At 43.3% G+C, this 15,528-nt stretch overlaps 1 protein-coding gene across 1 annotated transcript in view; it reads right to left on the bottom strand.

Annotated features, from left to right (window-relative positions):
- Nucleotides 1-15,528, bottom strand: part of MMP24 (matrix metallopeptidase 24) — a 43,313-nt gene that overhangs the window by 22,958 nt on the left and 4,827 nt on the right. Inside the window, exons 3-4 of the mRNA XM_039563226.1 lie at nt 11,575-11,691; nt 9,270-9,574 (exon numbers count right to left, since the gene is read on the bottom strand). Coding sequence (XP_039419160.1) covers nt 9,270-9,574; nt 11,575-11,691 — 422 coding nt within the window. The remainder of the gene's footprint in view (nt 1-9,269; nt 9,575-11,574; nt 11,692-15,528) is intronic.

Genomic DNA, 15,528 nt, shown 5'->3' with positions numbered 1-15,528 from the left:
AACAGATGGTAAAGCAGTAAAGAAAATAAAAAATCACAGAAACACAAAAAATGTAGATTTGACTTTCATTCCATCAGTCTTGAAAAGAAGCTATTATTTATATTTTTAAAGTATTTAAATACAGCAGGGTTTATAGACAGAATTCAGTCCTGACCCAGCAGTGGAAACACCAGAGGGTAACTAAAAAACCCTAGGTCCTGGCATAAGCAGTATGGACAAACCAATCTGTGCTACTTGGAATCCTTTTCTGCCCATCAGGTTGAAATGAAATTTAATTCCTGATGCTGGCAACAGAGCAAGTGTTGTTCTGGAAGCTGTGAGAGTAGCTCTGTGCCACAGAGAGGGCGTTCTCTAGAACAGGAGACTTTCTGTCTTTGCCCCCCCGACACAGAAGTTCCTGATGGGGCTGTAAAGACTGAGCAGTACTGAGACACAAGAGAGCTGGGATGGAAGAGATTTCCCCCTCAGAGTCATATTCTTGGTGGATGTGGGTACAGAAGGGAATACTTGTCTTACTGCTTTCAAACCTTGAGCTCTTCTTCAGAAACAGGAGAGAAAAGAAGAAAGTAATTTAAACAACTCCCAAGTTTGCTGCTTGCATGTGATGTCAAAATCCAGAGCACTGGGTGTCATTTCCCTGCTGATGCTACAATCCACCTCTGCCTGTGATGACCTGCAAACTCTTTTCAAGAATTCCTCTATTTTTCTTTTTCTTTCTTTCTTCCTGATGGCCTGTTGTTTTTCTCCTCCCCGCTTCAGCAAGTGGAATGCAGCAAGTTTATTAAACACACTGCTCCATTTTGGCTCATTTCACATCATCAGTTTCTGCTTTACAAAAGGAAAGTGACAAAAAGAGACTTTTTGGCTCACCTTGATTCTCACGACCTGTTTTTTTTCACAGTTGGTTTTTTTTCTTCCTTTTTAAGAGAATGACACATCATTTTGACCCTTACTGGCTCTTTTCTGTGAATTGCAGAGTACTTCCTTCTCTGTGGAAAGAAGTAAAGTACTTTACTTTGACTATACATAAATCCACAGGATTCCAAATATCTACAAAACTATATTCATACTCTGTGTATTGAGTGACTACTGACAAAAGCAATGGGATAACATTTTTCTTTAAAGAACACTATAAACATCAGGTGTATTGAGAAGTACCATCAGGTGTATTTACAAGTACAGTGTTTTGAAAATGGAATTTGGAGATGACCCCTATTAATGAATTTCAGCTGTAATCAATAACTAGCACTAGTTATTGCTAGTTACTGCTACAGGCTTCAAAATCCAGCCTGCACTGTGAAGCCACTGCTGTGTTTGTAGAATGACAGCAAACATACCAAAAGAAAGCACTACTTACAGAGAGGCTGTCCAGGGGCAGAGAGGAGAACCTGAAGACAGAAATCTTCCCCATGTGCTGATGGGCTTCCTCTCTTCTCCTTTAGGTTGACAGGACAGGGGTGCAATCTCAAGATGTTGCTGATTTAAGCTGCCTGATTTGATTTCTTTTTACTGTGGCTGGCTGTCTTGAAATCATGTGTCTATATCCCTGCTCAAATTTGTTCAACATTAGCACAGGATATGAGAGAGCTCTGGCTTACGGGAATGAGTCTCTCCCTAAGCAGCTACAGGATGAAACCAGTGTTAAGTAGGTATGTCCTGGAGACTAAACACTGAACTGGTCTTCAGTGAACAAAGTACTGAGTAACAGCATGACATCAAAAGGCCCTGAGAGAATAAATTGAAATTTTAATACAATTTATGCCCCACTTGACTTCCAACATGTATATCAAATTCTTCCAGGTCTTCTGTGCTAAAGGACACGTGAGTAACTTCAAAGCAGCTCTGGTTTTTGCTCTGGAAAACGCCGATGCTCATTTTCAACAACAGTGTCAAAAGCCTGAAAAATAATGATGGATTCAAAATGCCATTTGTTAGAACAAAACTCTTTAGATGTGGAGATGTTCTGTACCTGAGAAATTAGAGAAAGAAAATTAAAAATCTACTTGGCAGCCAAACAGCACAAAAACTACACGCGTTCTCTGTTGTGAGTTACTCATTGTATTCACACTCTGTAGATTGCTGGCTTCAGTACTTCCATAGAAAATGAACATGAGAAAAAGTGGTAACATAAGAAAGAAATGAGACAAAGCGAGGCAAGATGCAGAGGAAACAGGAATTAATCAAGGAGAAAAGACTACCGAGTTCTGGCAATTTGCTGGGTGAAAGTACAGGGGGTTAAGGTGCATTTTCTTTTCCAAGCAGGCACTGCACTTGCACAAGGCACGTAAGCAGGGAGCAAGCAGAGAGAGTCAACCTAGGAAAGTGGATGCCAATACAAATCTCAAAGAAAAAAAGAAAGCAACAGCTGGATACTCTGCATTCCTGTTAGTTCCCTCCCCCCACATAAAATGTCACAACTGTAATCAAACAAAACAAATAGGATAAAGAACATTTAGCCAGCATTGTTTCCAAAGTGACTGGAAACACCTGGGAGTCTTTGATAATGAGGAACTATATGGCTAGGTAAAAAGAAAAATCCAAATCTACTGCTACATCCACCTTAATACCAGGGAATCTGCTGGATGTTCTAACATACATTCTATGTTTATAGGATTAGTCTAGTCAATGCTCCAGAAACCTTGTACATTCAGTTATTTAAAAAAAACATAAAAGGAACAGTCAGAGGTGGTTCTTCAAAAGGATTAAACATCTAGCAAAAAATATTGCCAGCTACCTTTTCATGCACCTGTGAGCATCACCAGTCCTCCCTCATGAAAGATTTCCATATTAAACAGTCCTGTTTTTAGAAGGGGACTTGGTGATAAAAACAGAGAATTTTATGAGCTGAATACCTTGCTATGGCTCAGAGTTGCCACAAGAAATAACTGCAATTTGCTTTTTAGTTCTAGGAACTCCAATTCTGTCTATGGCAGTGCTAAAGAATTGTGGAAAACTGTAGATTGAAAGGCATGGCTGGAAGTCACCAAGTTTAACTTTCTGCTTCAAGCAGGGCTTATCTCAAAATTACATCACGTTGCTCAGGACATCATCCAGCCACATTCCAAAAGTCTCAAAGGATGCAGTCCCCACCACCTCTCCAGGTGCAGCCTCTGAGTTCTACCACTCTGTTGGTGAAGAAGTTTTTACCTTACACCCAGGTGGGGTTTTTCTTGCTGCAGCTTGTGCCCCTTGCCTTTTGTTCCTTTTTCTGGTCCTCCACCTCATGTGCCTCTGTCCTCTCTCTAGTATCTCCTCAGGTGGAAGACTGCTATTAGATGATTCCTCCTCATCCTCCTCCTCCTCACCAGGCTGACCAAGCCCAGTTCCCCTGGTTTCATCTTGCTTACAGGGATACAAATGTCCAAAGAATCAAGAAGGTTTGTGATGTTAATACTGCCAGGACAGAAAACAGCAGATCTCCATTGAAGACACTGCTTTGAACACACTGATCAGCAGATTAAACATCTGCTCAAAGCTCTGCATTCCCCCAAGCAGGCCTGTCATGATCACTGGCTGTCAGTAAGCTCCAAAATTAGCTCCCCCAATCAAAATTTTCTCCTTGAGATCCTTGCTGAATATTCACATTCGTCAGCCTAGACAGCATTTGGCTGTCCTGAAAAAGCTGCTCAGGTTCCTGAACATATGCCATGTCCAGATGGTGACTCCAGGAGTGCTTGCTCTGCTGTGCAGGTAAATGTCCACTGAAACAATGCTAGTTCTTGTGGTAGAATCACAGGGAGAAAGCTGTCCAATTCCTCTCCTCACTGGCTGACAGAACCTTCCCAAAGGCAGTTCAGGCCCTTTTCCTCCAGAGCTTCTGCAGAAGCTCCTGCACTGAATTAGCACTGAATTAGCACTGAGTTAGCACTGAAGGTGACCCGTGAGATCTCATCTCCCATACTGGTTCTGGCAGTGTCTTGCAAACTCTGGCACTATTTTTGATTGGCTTTCTTTCAGAAGTCCTGAACAGGAAGCTTTCCAAAGAAGACTCAGCAGGAACCCACTGGGATCTGTGGGGGACACACTCAATTGTAACAATTGTAAAATTTGTTTACTTGCTGTTAGCAAAGCTCAGCATTTCTTGCCAACATCTAAAAAGCTGCCACAGTAGTCATTCTACATTTACAGAGAGAACTTGGTACAGGTGTGGAAGAGAGGCACTGGAGGATGAACCCTGTGATCTGTACAATGATCACACAATGTGAAGTTGAGCCACACTGGAGATGGTACAGAAATAACTCGTCAGCTGTGGGTGTTTCTTGAAGGAGCTGAAGTGGCTGCCCTGGGCACACTCCCACCTACAGTGCTACGTGACAATATATAATAGGGAGGGTCTTAGAGGCCAACTCTGGGCATGGTGAAAGAAAGAAAATCTGGTGATCCCTGGCAGAGTATGGATACCCCAGTTCTTACCTCACCTTAGTATTAAAAAGATTCTCTCATCTAGCTGCAGGGGGTTGGCAGACACCACTGATTTAGTGGTATGATGTAAGCAACATGCGTAACAGCAACATATTTTTGCTTTTAAACCATCAGGAGGAAGATTTGCCTGGGATTATTATTAATACTATTCATAATGTTAAACTGGAGATAGAAACTTACTTTCTGTAATTAACCTGGGTTAAACAAATGTTTGAGTTGTCAAAGGTGTGTAAGAGCTGCTTGTGCCCTGTGGATATTTAAACTGACAGAACTAACTTCCAGTCACTCAAGATTCCTTTCCAACTTGTTTTTGGAGTTACATACATCTATACTTATTATTTCCATATAAAGGATAGGAAATACTTGGTTTGGCCAGTTAATAATGGATTTCATGCATCACCTCTATGCTTGAGCTGAGTCAGGTGCCAAGAGAGAGAGATCCCAGCACTGTCAAGTCTCTTCACCCCCTTTCAGGCTTTTGCTGCCTGAGCAATGTGTCGGCGTCGTGAGTCTTGAGATAGGCAGTTCAAAGCCTGCTCGGCTGTTTCTACAGCACATTTCAAGTAAAAAATGCCCAAAACTTCAAGAAAGTAGTGGAAAATCGGGTGTCCCTTCTGATAAAACCAGCAGCTGGGACACTGAGACTGTGCTGACACATGCAGGTGACCAAATGCTGCGTCTGAGCAGCCAAGAGAGGCCCCGCGGCCAGGGAGCAGCTATACCGCAGGTCCTGCTGAAAGACAGGGACGCCAAACACAGCTTCACCCGCCTGCATGTGCCAGGCAACAAAGCCTAACAAGTCTGGGACCAGCTAAAGGCCAAGAGCTGCTTTCATTGCCACTGAAGAGCACCTTCCAGGAAAAACATGATGTAAGTCCCACCACTGCAACCATGCCAGCTGCTCCTCATGTGTGGTTGTGTAGATGATTTATCACTAAATGTAAAAAACACACTCCTCCTCTTTTTCAGTTGCATCTTGTTTGCCACATCACTTCCCTGATTTGCCTTGGTTCCTCCAAATTCCAATGTTCTGCTTCGTGCTCCCAGCTGCTCCCATCGACATTGTCACCGGAAAACAAATGAATTCTGCACCCCATGATCCCAGTTAATAAGAGCTGCTCCAGGAGTTCAACTTCCTACCTTTTGCCCATCCTCATCATAAGATTATCTAAATTAATCTTCCACAGCTTGTTTATGAGAATGCCAGAGAAGGCAGTACAATTATGAAGAGAAATCAGCAATCACAGATTGGAAGTACAGTCTTACTCGGCTAAAGAAACTGAATGCCTGAGTGGAATTGTAACTATTATCCAGGGGAAAGGAAACTTTGCATTCACTTTGAGAGCCTATGCAGGGATCATTCTTCACAGCAGAAGAAAATAGAAGGGTTGGTGCATGTGCCCCTATTACCAAGGGCTCAAGAGGACAACCAACAGCATCACAGCTATTATGATTACACCAATAATTTTAAGGGACATGGTAGAGGCCATGCTGTCCACAAGGGCAAAATCAGTATAATGATGACAATGCAAAATGATAATGAGTATATAAATCCCAACTAACTATCCCCTAGCTGGGATGATAAAGTTGCCAATAACCCCAGTGGATTACCACAAGGCATCTTTACAAGACAGAAGCCTTCATCAACAGGATACACCACATTCTCCATGTACAAATTGGAGACGGCTGTTTGCATAGAAAGATCTGCTGAAATCATTCTTATTTTTCCTGACTGGATAAAATTTCATGTGAAACATTTCACTTTTATCCATATAATTTGTACTGCTAGTGAAGACTGCAAAGCAGCTCTTCTGTGGGGTGACAGCTGCTTCCAAACACAGACAGGCTGGACCTCTGCAGGTGCCACAATACAGTGTAACAAATGCAGAACCACAAAAGCAAATCTTCAGATCAGACTGTAATAACTGTAATAAAACTATATGGATAAGAGATCAGCCAAATATTCTAAGGATCTACAGCACTCGCTTCAGCATTCTGCTCCGTTGACAGGAGATTTATGTTCACAATTGCAAGGCTAAGAGAGCTCCGAGGCAGAATACTCAAATTTTCCCTTCAACTAATACACATTCTTGTCAGGAATGGAACATTTTACACTGTGATATTTTGTGGGTTGATGTAAAGATACCATTGTTACCTCAGTCTTATTTCAAGATTCTTATAATCATTGAACAGATAGTGAGTGGCCAAACCAGTTTCTCTTTTGCATGTGAATAAATGAGAGCTTTGCTAATGATTTACTGGTAGAGGTTTTTTATTTTTTCACTGAGGCTTCTTCAGTTCCAGACTGATCAACCCCATTGCCACAAAATACATATCTTAAGGACAAGCAAGACCACGTTTGAAGAAATACTTCCTATTAAACAGATGACACTGTCCCCATTAATACCTTATTTTCAATGAAAACAGGCAGTGAACTGAGCAGGAAACCTCTGACCAAGAAGAAACTCTCCAAGCCCTGCTAAAAGCATTTCAAATAGAACACATCAAGAGGTGAGAACCTGAAGCGAGTGACTGCTCCAGTGACAAGGAATAGTGAAACAGAAGGAAATCCCTCCCTAAAGAGGTCTGGATCATACAGTGAGGAAGCAGGACATCTTCACAACCGCACACTAAAGATAAGGATGCAGGCAAAACCAATTTCCTCACACAACATGCCTATAATGCTCTGACTACAGCCTTACCCCGTCCACCCTCAAAACATCAAACTCCCCTTCTACCATCAACACTTCCCCCAGATAGAAGGGAAAAATACAACCCCACCATTCTCAACATCCTCACTGGTGACTTTTTAAAAGAGCCTGTGCAGCCCAGTCTATGCAGCATGGTTATCTGAAAGCAAATAAATACACAGGTGACATCCTCTGAATAGGAAATCTCAATTCATCTATTAATTCTTACACAAAGTGCACACCAGCCCCTCAAACACCAATCCATGCACTTTGAGGACACCACTCATAACAGTCACTCAGCACACCAGAAAAATACACCATTTTTGAAAGAGCCACATGGATAAGAATAGCATAAAGAATAGCTGTTGTAAAAAGAGAGACCCTCTACTCATTGTACGCATTGCTCTCAAACACCATCCTAAAAACTGCATCAAAATAAATCCTCAAAGAAGTGATCACCTATGGTAGAACATCCTACCAAAGGATGGAAAGTCTTCTGCAGAGCCACCCCTGCCAGCCTTTAAGCTGATTCCCAACCTTGCTAAGTTTATCTCAGAAGTAAGCCTTTTGTGCAGAATGTGAGAATAGAAAAAAACAAGTACAACTTGTCAAAACCTTCACTTCCACCTTCCTGTAAGGACCTTCTACCCCAGACACCAGCACTCCCAGGTCTCATACGTGGGCTTTCCTGAGAAGTCATATCTAATACCTGGGCCTCCCACACTCCCACACTCGAGCTCAAATAACTACTGAGACCAGACTGAAGTGACATAGGGCACTGACACACACAAACACACCTCCCTGCTGCAGCTCTCACAAGGTAACCACTCAGTCTCTGACTGTCTGTCACTCCTGATCCTGGAGGGAGCCCTCCAGCCACAAACCTAGGAACAAACATTTCTAACATTTCAAGACAGCAAAACACTGCTTCTGTGTCACACTGTAACCTCCCACAGCCTCCACACTCTCCCCCGCTCCACACCCCAGCTCTCTCTTTCTCAGCCTACACCTCCTCTAGTCATTTACACATGCCAGGAAACATTACGTCTCTTTCTCTACAAAGACAAGTATCATATCATTTCTGCTTTCCTACAAATTAGCACTCCCTCGCTGAACCTGACAGCTCCGTTTCCTGTCAAAGATGATCTGATACCGACTCACAACTCTGAGGGATTTTCCCCATTTGCAATCCAGTCTGAAAGCAAGCTGTCACCTTCAGGCCTGGCCTGAAGGTGGCTTGTGTGCCTGAAAGCTTTTCTTCTTTTCAAACGACACTGTTTGGTCTAATGAAAGACATCACCTCTGCATATGTCCTATGGCATCATGGGCACAACAACATTGCTGTTTTTATACAGTTTAAAAATCAAGACATATTTACAGTCCAAGTAAACTTTTATCAAAATATCAAAACATGATTTTGAATCCCTAAAGACTTAAAGACACGCCATTCTTCCCAAACCATTATGACTGTGGAAACTGGAGAGCTATTTTGTGAGGCCACTGTGAAATTCTGATTATCAGCCTGAACTTTTTACAAGGTGTCACTATCCTCAATCAAAGGTTTGAAAATAGAACAGAAAGAGCTCATTGCCTTTAGAGAGTGAGATAAAGCTAGGAAGATGCAGAAAGTCTTCATGCTTAATAAGATAAAAACAGTTGCCACAATCATCAGTCTTCCTTAACTAACCAGCCAGCCCCAACCTCCAACAGGAGGAGGAATTCCAGAGTGTGAGAAAACAAATATGGATCAAAACAACTTAACATTCTAACGTCTTCACTCTCAACTTTCTATTCACCATTATGACTGACTCTAATTGCCCTTGATAAGTACCCCACTTGATACAATTTCAACACTCTTCTGTCCATCTTTTCCCTCCCAGCGTTGTGGTTTTTGTAGCAATTAAGGCCCAAATCTTGAGAGATGTAAGAAGCCAGCAGACACACTCTTCTGTTCACTCCTAAAATTCACACCATGCACAGCCACAAACAAACTGATAATATTCTTTTCCCATTTAAGATAGAATACATGTTTAGAAAGCATCTGAACGAGTGTATGGGAGGTGAAAGTTCTACCAAGCAAATACTTTCTAGTTGAAAGCCTGTCAGTGTGTCTGCATCCAACTTATCCTTGCTGGGAAAGATGACCTGCACTCTTACCATCATGATTAGAATTTCCCAGGGTCCATGGCTCATCTGAGTCAAAGTGAGTGTCTCCTCCAATTCCCGGTCCAGGAAAGTATGCGTGAGCCAGGAATCCACCTTCTCCATCAAACGGAGAACTGTCTCCATGGAAACCAGAAGCAAAAAATATCATAATATCTGCCTCCTTTCTGTCATTTTTAATTTCATGGTAAGGGACCTCTTCAAAGGTAAGTGGTGTCACTCTCTGCCAAACATCAAAGGCCTGACGAATGGCCCTCCTTGTATCAATCTCGCCAACCTTGGGGGTGTAGTTGTGTACACTGTGGGAATGAGAAAGAAGGGATGTTTCAATTTGCAGAACACATTTGAGGCTTACCAATATATAGCCACACAGTTTCAACTTTCAAAGGGAATTTTTTTGCAGACACTACTCTGCGCATGCAAAGTTTTGCTGTTACAAAGAAAGTTACCAACAAAACTACCACGCTGATGTGAAGTCTACATTTATTAACAAGAATCCTCATAATGCTTTGGTTGATTTTGGATCACTTCCTAAAAACCTGACAACCTTTCAAATCTGGGTGTAGACAGCTGAGTAATTTTTAAAAAAATGTAAATTATTTCAGATTTTGTCTGAAGTTATGCTAAGATGGAACCTACTATATGAAAAAAAAACCTGACCACTAAAGTTCATTTTGAGAAACAAACTTCCGGTAAACTACACAACCTTACTTATATGACCCGCTTCATTCTCCGAACTACTTAAAATATTTTAGAGCTCATAAGAGTGATGGATCTGCCAGTTTTGTGCAGCCCAGTCCAAGACAGCTAAAGATACAGAGTTTGGGGACAGTAAGGGGCATTTAACTGCACATAAATTTCCCATAATTCTAAACTTTATCTTAAAAATGCTGTTCATGATGTGTTTTGTGTGTGTGCATATAATAGCCTCATGATCTATTAAACTTGACCTAGGGAATATGAAAGATCTATGTCATGGGAACAATTTTCAGTCTTTAATGAAGCTGGCTCAATTTGATGCAAACACACTGTAACACATTCAGTGACGAATCAAGACACCCATCACTGGAATGCACACCACAAATACTGAAATTGGAAAGCTAGACAACTACTGGTTTAACAAAGGCAGCAGTGCAGCCATCTGCCAATCTGCTTCTCTTGCTTATGCATATGCTTAAGACATATTTTATTTATATGATTCCATACCATTTTTCCCTAAGGTCCAGAAAAGGTTAGAAAAAGGATCTGACTCTCAGCCCTTCGCATACAGAAGGTGCCCCTTTACAATTCGAGTTAAAGTAATAATTATTGGTGGAAGCTTTGAACTAGTCACCAGAACAGGTCCCTCCTCCCAGTCTCTGCAGTCCCTCACCGTTACTTGAAGCATCCTCCTCCTTTCTCAGAATTCTTGGCAGAAGCGACAGAATGCCCCAGTCCCTGACCCTCTTTCCCTTCACACCATCATTTCCTACACATTCTGGCACTTTCCCCATGCTGGTCACCCACATTTCTACCTCTTCACTGCTGACTCTCTTTCTGTCTTAGTCTTACCCAGATCTTCTCCCTAATGCCTACATCTCTAAATTTCATTCCTTTGCAATTTCCTTTCCTGCTCCAAAAATTTAGAAGGCTGTAATTTCAGCTAGAGGGTGGGTTAATTTTATTTTGAAGTGACATTCTTATTGCCAGAAACCTCCACTGGCCATCTTTCAGCAATTGCCTTTCAAAAGCTCACGGCCAGACTGACTCAGAACACTTCTCTGGGAAACTATCGCCCCTCTGCAACACTCTTGACACCTGTAGCTCACTTCAGCTGGCCTAACCTCAGCTGGTCTAAGCCTGGACAAAAGCAAGAGCTCTACTACAGGAGCAAAAGTAAAACCTCTGCAAAAATAAATGTTGCAAATCAGTAGAAGGAGAAAGCATCTTGTCCCCAAACAGTGATGTTCCTTCTGCTCTGATGGTTTGTTGAAGGTGACACATGATCTAAAGGTTAGAGCCTTAGATTTCTAACAGAAGAAAAAGGGCCTTTTACTAAGATCTTCCTGCCAAAATTACACAACTGATGGCTGGGATTTAGGTGCCTTTACTGATCAGTTATTTCCTAATTGATAACAGACTCTTCAGTTAATCCAGTGCTCTGAAAGTATTCCCCTCCACCACATTCTGAGAATGAAAGCCTGGGCTAGACATTACAGGGAGGATCCAGTTTAAATTTAAAAGTACTTACAAATTCTGCATGCCAAACAAGTACAGACCATTTTTTCCCCATCAAAAAGGGGGAGGGAGGGGGCTGTACCTGTAGGTTATGTGCTTCTGTCTCCACTTCTGGCCAGTGAGTGCATACCGTTTTTTCCTCCGGCTGTGACGTAGGTGGGGATGATCCGGGACTCCACACCGAGGCTTCTTCATCCACCTGCAAGTAAAGGAAAAAAAAAAGCAAGCTACGCAAAGAGTTTGGAAAAGAGATTCCAAAGAACTCAGGAGGTGACTGGAAGTCCTCTGAGAGATGGCCAGTGCTGACCCCAAGAAGGGTTCAGTCCTTCCTCTGTCAGGTTTATCCTCTTAGCGCAGGGCTGTACACCCCACCTCTGCTGGCAATCCACACACCTCAGCACACCAAAACCACTTCATTTTTCCTTTTGGAAACACAGATTCCAGATCAGGTAGCCCCTATGCTTGACAAGAGCTTAATGATGATAATGCCACAAGCGACCCAAATCAAAATCGCAGGTGGGTGTGCCCTGGGATCAAACTCAGCTATCACCTACTGGATCCACTCTCCATCTGGTAAAGTGCTCCTGTGCCACTGAAAAACAAATCCAGTTCATACCTCACTAGGTAAAACTGAACAAGGGCAAGCACAACCCTTCCAGGTAATAACTAAGGCTTTCACCTGGAATGACCAGAACAGATCCCTCCAGTCTCTGGGTCACACACACCAAATTCCATTAGGTTCTCCCCATAATCCTTGACTCTTGATGTCACTCATGATGTAGGAAAGTCTAGTCTCTATTGCCAAGTGAACTGGAAGAGCAAAGGATGCTGTCCCTTGCACAGGGATTCAGGCAATATTGTCAGAGAAGTCCACTCTCCTTCCCTACCTCCTTTACCTCCAGCCTTGACAGATCTTTTGTTTCTTTCTTGTAGCAGCTTGGGGGTGGTCAAACACTGGCAGAGGTTGCCCAGAGACGTGGCAGAATCTCCATCCTTGGAGAGGTTTTGGAGATATTCAAAACCCAACTGGAAATGATCCTGGGCAACCTGCTCTAGATGTCCCTGTTTTAGCAGAGGGTTGGAGTAGATGATCTCAAGACGTTCCTTCCAACCTCAATGATTCTCTGACAGAGAATCAAGGAGAAATAGACTGTTCCTCAAAATACACTTGCTCGTGTGGGCACACTCCAGAGAAGCCAGAAGTGGCTTATGGAGAAACAAATCTGCCCATCACTGCATGTGGCAGCTGGGGAAGAAAGAAACAAGGACAGAGACTGAGGAACTACAGGTACTGGTCTCCACAGGCCCCCAGTCACATCCTTTAAGATTTTGCAGTGCAGCCCAGGACAGGAGAGCAGAGCCCAGGAATAACACAAGCAGTCTCTGGCCACAGCCTCCCTAAGGCACTGCCTCAGCCACTGGAATTCTTCAGGCGTTTCATGCATTTGGCCCACTAACTATGATGGCAAAGGCAACTGTCCAGTGTGACACAAAGCCCTTAAGAACACTTTGCAAGACATGCCACTGCCTCATTACACACAAGAAAAGCACTGTAGCCAGTCCTGGCCCACTTCTCACACAGGACACCAAATTCTCTCCCTCCTCCTCAGTAAGGTTTCTCCCACATCCTTGGCCACCCAGGGGCCAACTTTTGGCCTCCAAATGCAGACATTCCTCCATCAACTGTAGCCAGCCAATGGCAAGTAGTCCATGCTTGTGCCTAAACAATGTATATCTTATTCTTATATTAGCCCCAGACCTTCAGGAGAGTCTCCCATCACCAGTAGATGGTTTACAAGACTTTTTGCCAGGACACTTTTTAAATTTAAAGCAACCAGACAAACAAACACTGTGCCTCACCAGAACATTCTTTCAGAACACACACACCTGCTCCCAGTTCAGGCAGCCACGCAGCCCTTTCCTGATTCTACTTCCTATATGTAACTCTGGTTGCTTATAAATTTCAGTGCAGTCATCTGTCATCATCTTCCCACCAAGAACAGAGCAAATGAGAGCTGTTATACACATTGCACTGTACCTGACAAGAACCCAAGCTGTGTATATAAAGGCAGCACAGATCTTCCCCACTTACATCACCTCACATTTATCAGCACTGTACATCTTTCAGAAATCCAGGCAACCTGTAGAAATTGGATCTGTCTTGCCCACACAACTGCTGCCACCTTCAAAGAAAAGCAGTACATCTAAGATTTGCTTTTAGATATATCAATTCAACCTGAACACACTGTGTTTTTCCAAGTGTCCTTTATTTGCGCTCTTTTGCATTGCTTCTAGCACTTTCCTAGCAAGACCTCACACTTACTGTCACCTCTATTCTCCCAGATACTTCCTGAGTTTTCAGGGTTTTTTTTAATTCCACTCATATGTTATGATACAATGTTTTTATTATAACCTTATACAAGCCATAGTGTGAATCAGGTTTTCACCTCTTGAGCATCATGGGAACTCCAGTAGTCTGAACAGCATCATCATCAGGCCCTGACTATAGTCAGAAAAAAGCCTTCTGTTTTATCCTTACCAGTATCATCTAGAAGATAAAAATTTAACAGAGCAGTACTACCAAACCAGCCTACATGTGTAGAGAAGTCACTGGGGCTGTCCAGGGCAGTGCTGACACACCAGCAGGACCTCACACCTCAGCATCTGTTTCCTGTAAGAAAACCTTGGCAAGTTCCCAACACTTGCCCTATGCCCAGCTGGCCACAGGAATTCACCCTCCCACAGCTCAGTCCCCTGTTATCAAAGCCAGAGCTGCACAGAGACCCCACAGAAACTGAATTCCCTCCAACAGTCAAATTCCCTGCCCCTTTGCCAGCTCCAGGTACAGGCTGTTCCAGAGGAAGCTGCAATACCAACACCTGAGGCTTCAAGGACTTCTTGAGCCAAAGCTTCCAAGGTAGAGATGCCAAGAGACTCATGCTGCCCCATGGCCCCTAACTACTCTCTCAACCCCATTTCACTTAGGCCTGTCTGAACCCCCATATTCTACCACTGTTTGTTCCAGAGTTCAGCTACTGCCTGTCTGAAGCCAAGTAACAGAGCCCAGGTACCTGGTTGGAGCTCAGCAGCACCCAAGCTGTCAACAACCTGAGCTAATGTCAAACTGAGAATGTTTATCTGGATCAGGGTACAAATCCAGCCATCTCTCCTCTCAGCAGGGCAAGTCTGTGGCAAAATATCCACAAAGCTGTAGCTTGCTGCTGTTCATCATCTGTAGCTGAGCTTTATGACAGACATTCTCTACTGAGCAGTTTGGACAACCCTCTCTGTGTTCCAGGGGAAATCATCACATCAGAAACAACAAAAGACAATTACTTGAAGCAAGATTCAGATACTTACGGTTGCTTCCCCCCCTCCCTATTTTTTTAAATGGGAACACTGGATCATCAAAATTTATACTTGGCACTCTTGAGGCACAGACTATTGCATTCCTCCAGCTGCTTGGCATGAGAAAACAGGCAATTTCCAAAAGCAGTGACATCCAGTTCTTGTCCAGACACAGCTGCTTTCCCCAGCTCAGGCTCCAAGCCCTTCACAAGACTCTCCTAAAGAGAGGAAGCTGTCACTCTCAATCCCCTACACTTGAGCTGGTGGGAGTGGTATCTTTAAACAGTTCTGGTGCACCCCAAGGTGAGAGAGCCACACAACAGGCTCAAGACAAAGCACAACACACTTCCAATACAAGTAAGATCATTTCTCAGATCCCTCCAAGGCCATGTGATTGACCATAACAAAGACAAATCACCACTTCTGTTCAGCACTAGTGTGCCTTCTCTCCAGCATGCTCCAGGACTATATCCTTGCCCAGCTGCTCAGTTCAGCCCACCAGCTGCAGGCAGACACAAAATTTGCTGAGGCACCATCAGTTGCAGGGTCTGAGGAGGCCGTTTTATATATTCTCCCTGCTCTCTTTACAGGAAACTACATAGCCACAAGACAGACCCTCTGCTGAATGGACTCCCACCCAACTTTCCTTTGGGGTACCAAAAAGCATCACCAGTGGTGGTGTTTCTTT

This window comes from Corvus cornix, chromosome 20, assembly GCF_000738735.6.
Source record: "Corvus cornix cornix isolate S_Up_H32 chromosome 20, ASM73873v5, whole genome shotgun sequence".
Taxonomy (NCBI): Eukaryota; Metazoa; Chordata; class Aves; order Passeriformes; family Corvidae; genus Corvus; species Corvus cornix.
This window is presented reverse-complemented; position numbering and strand designations above follow the sequence as displayed.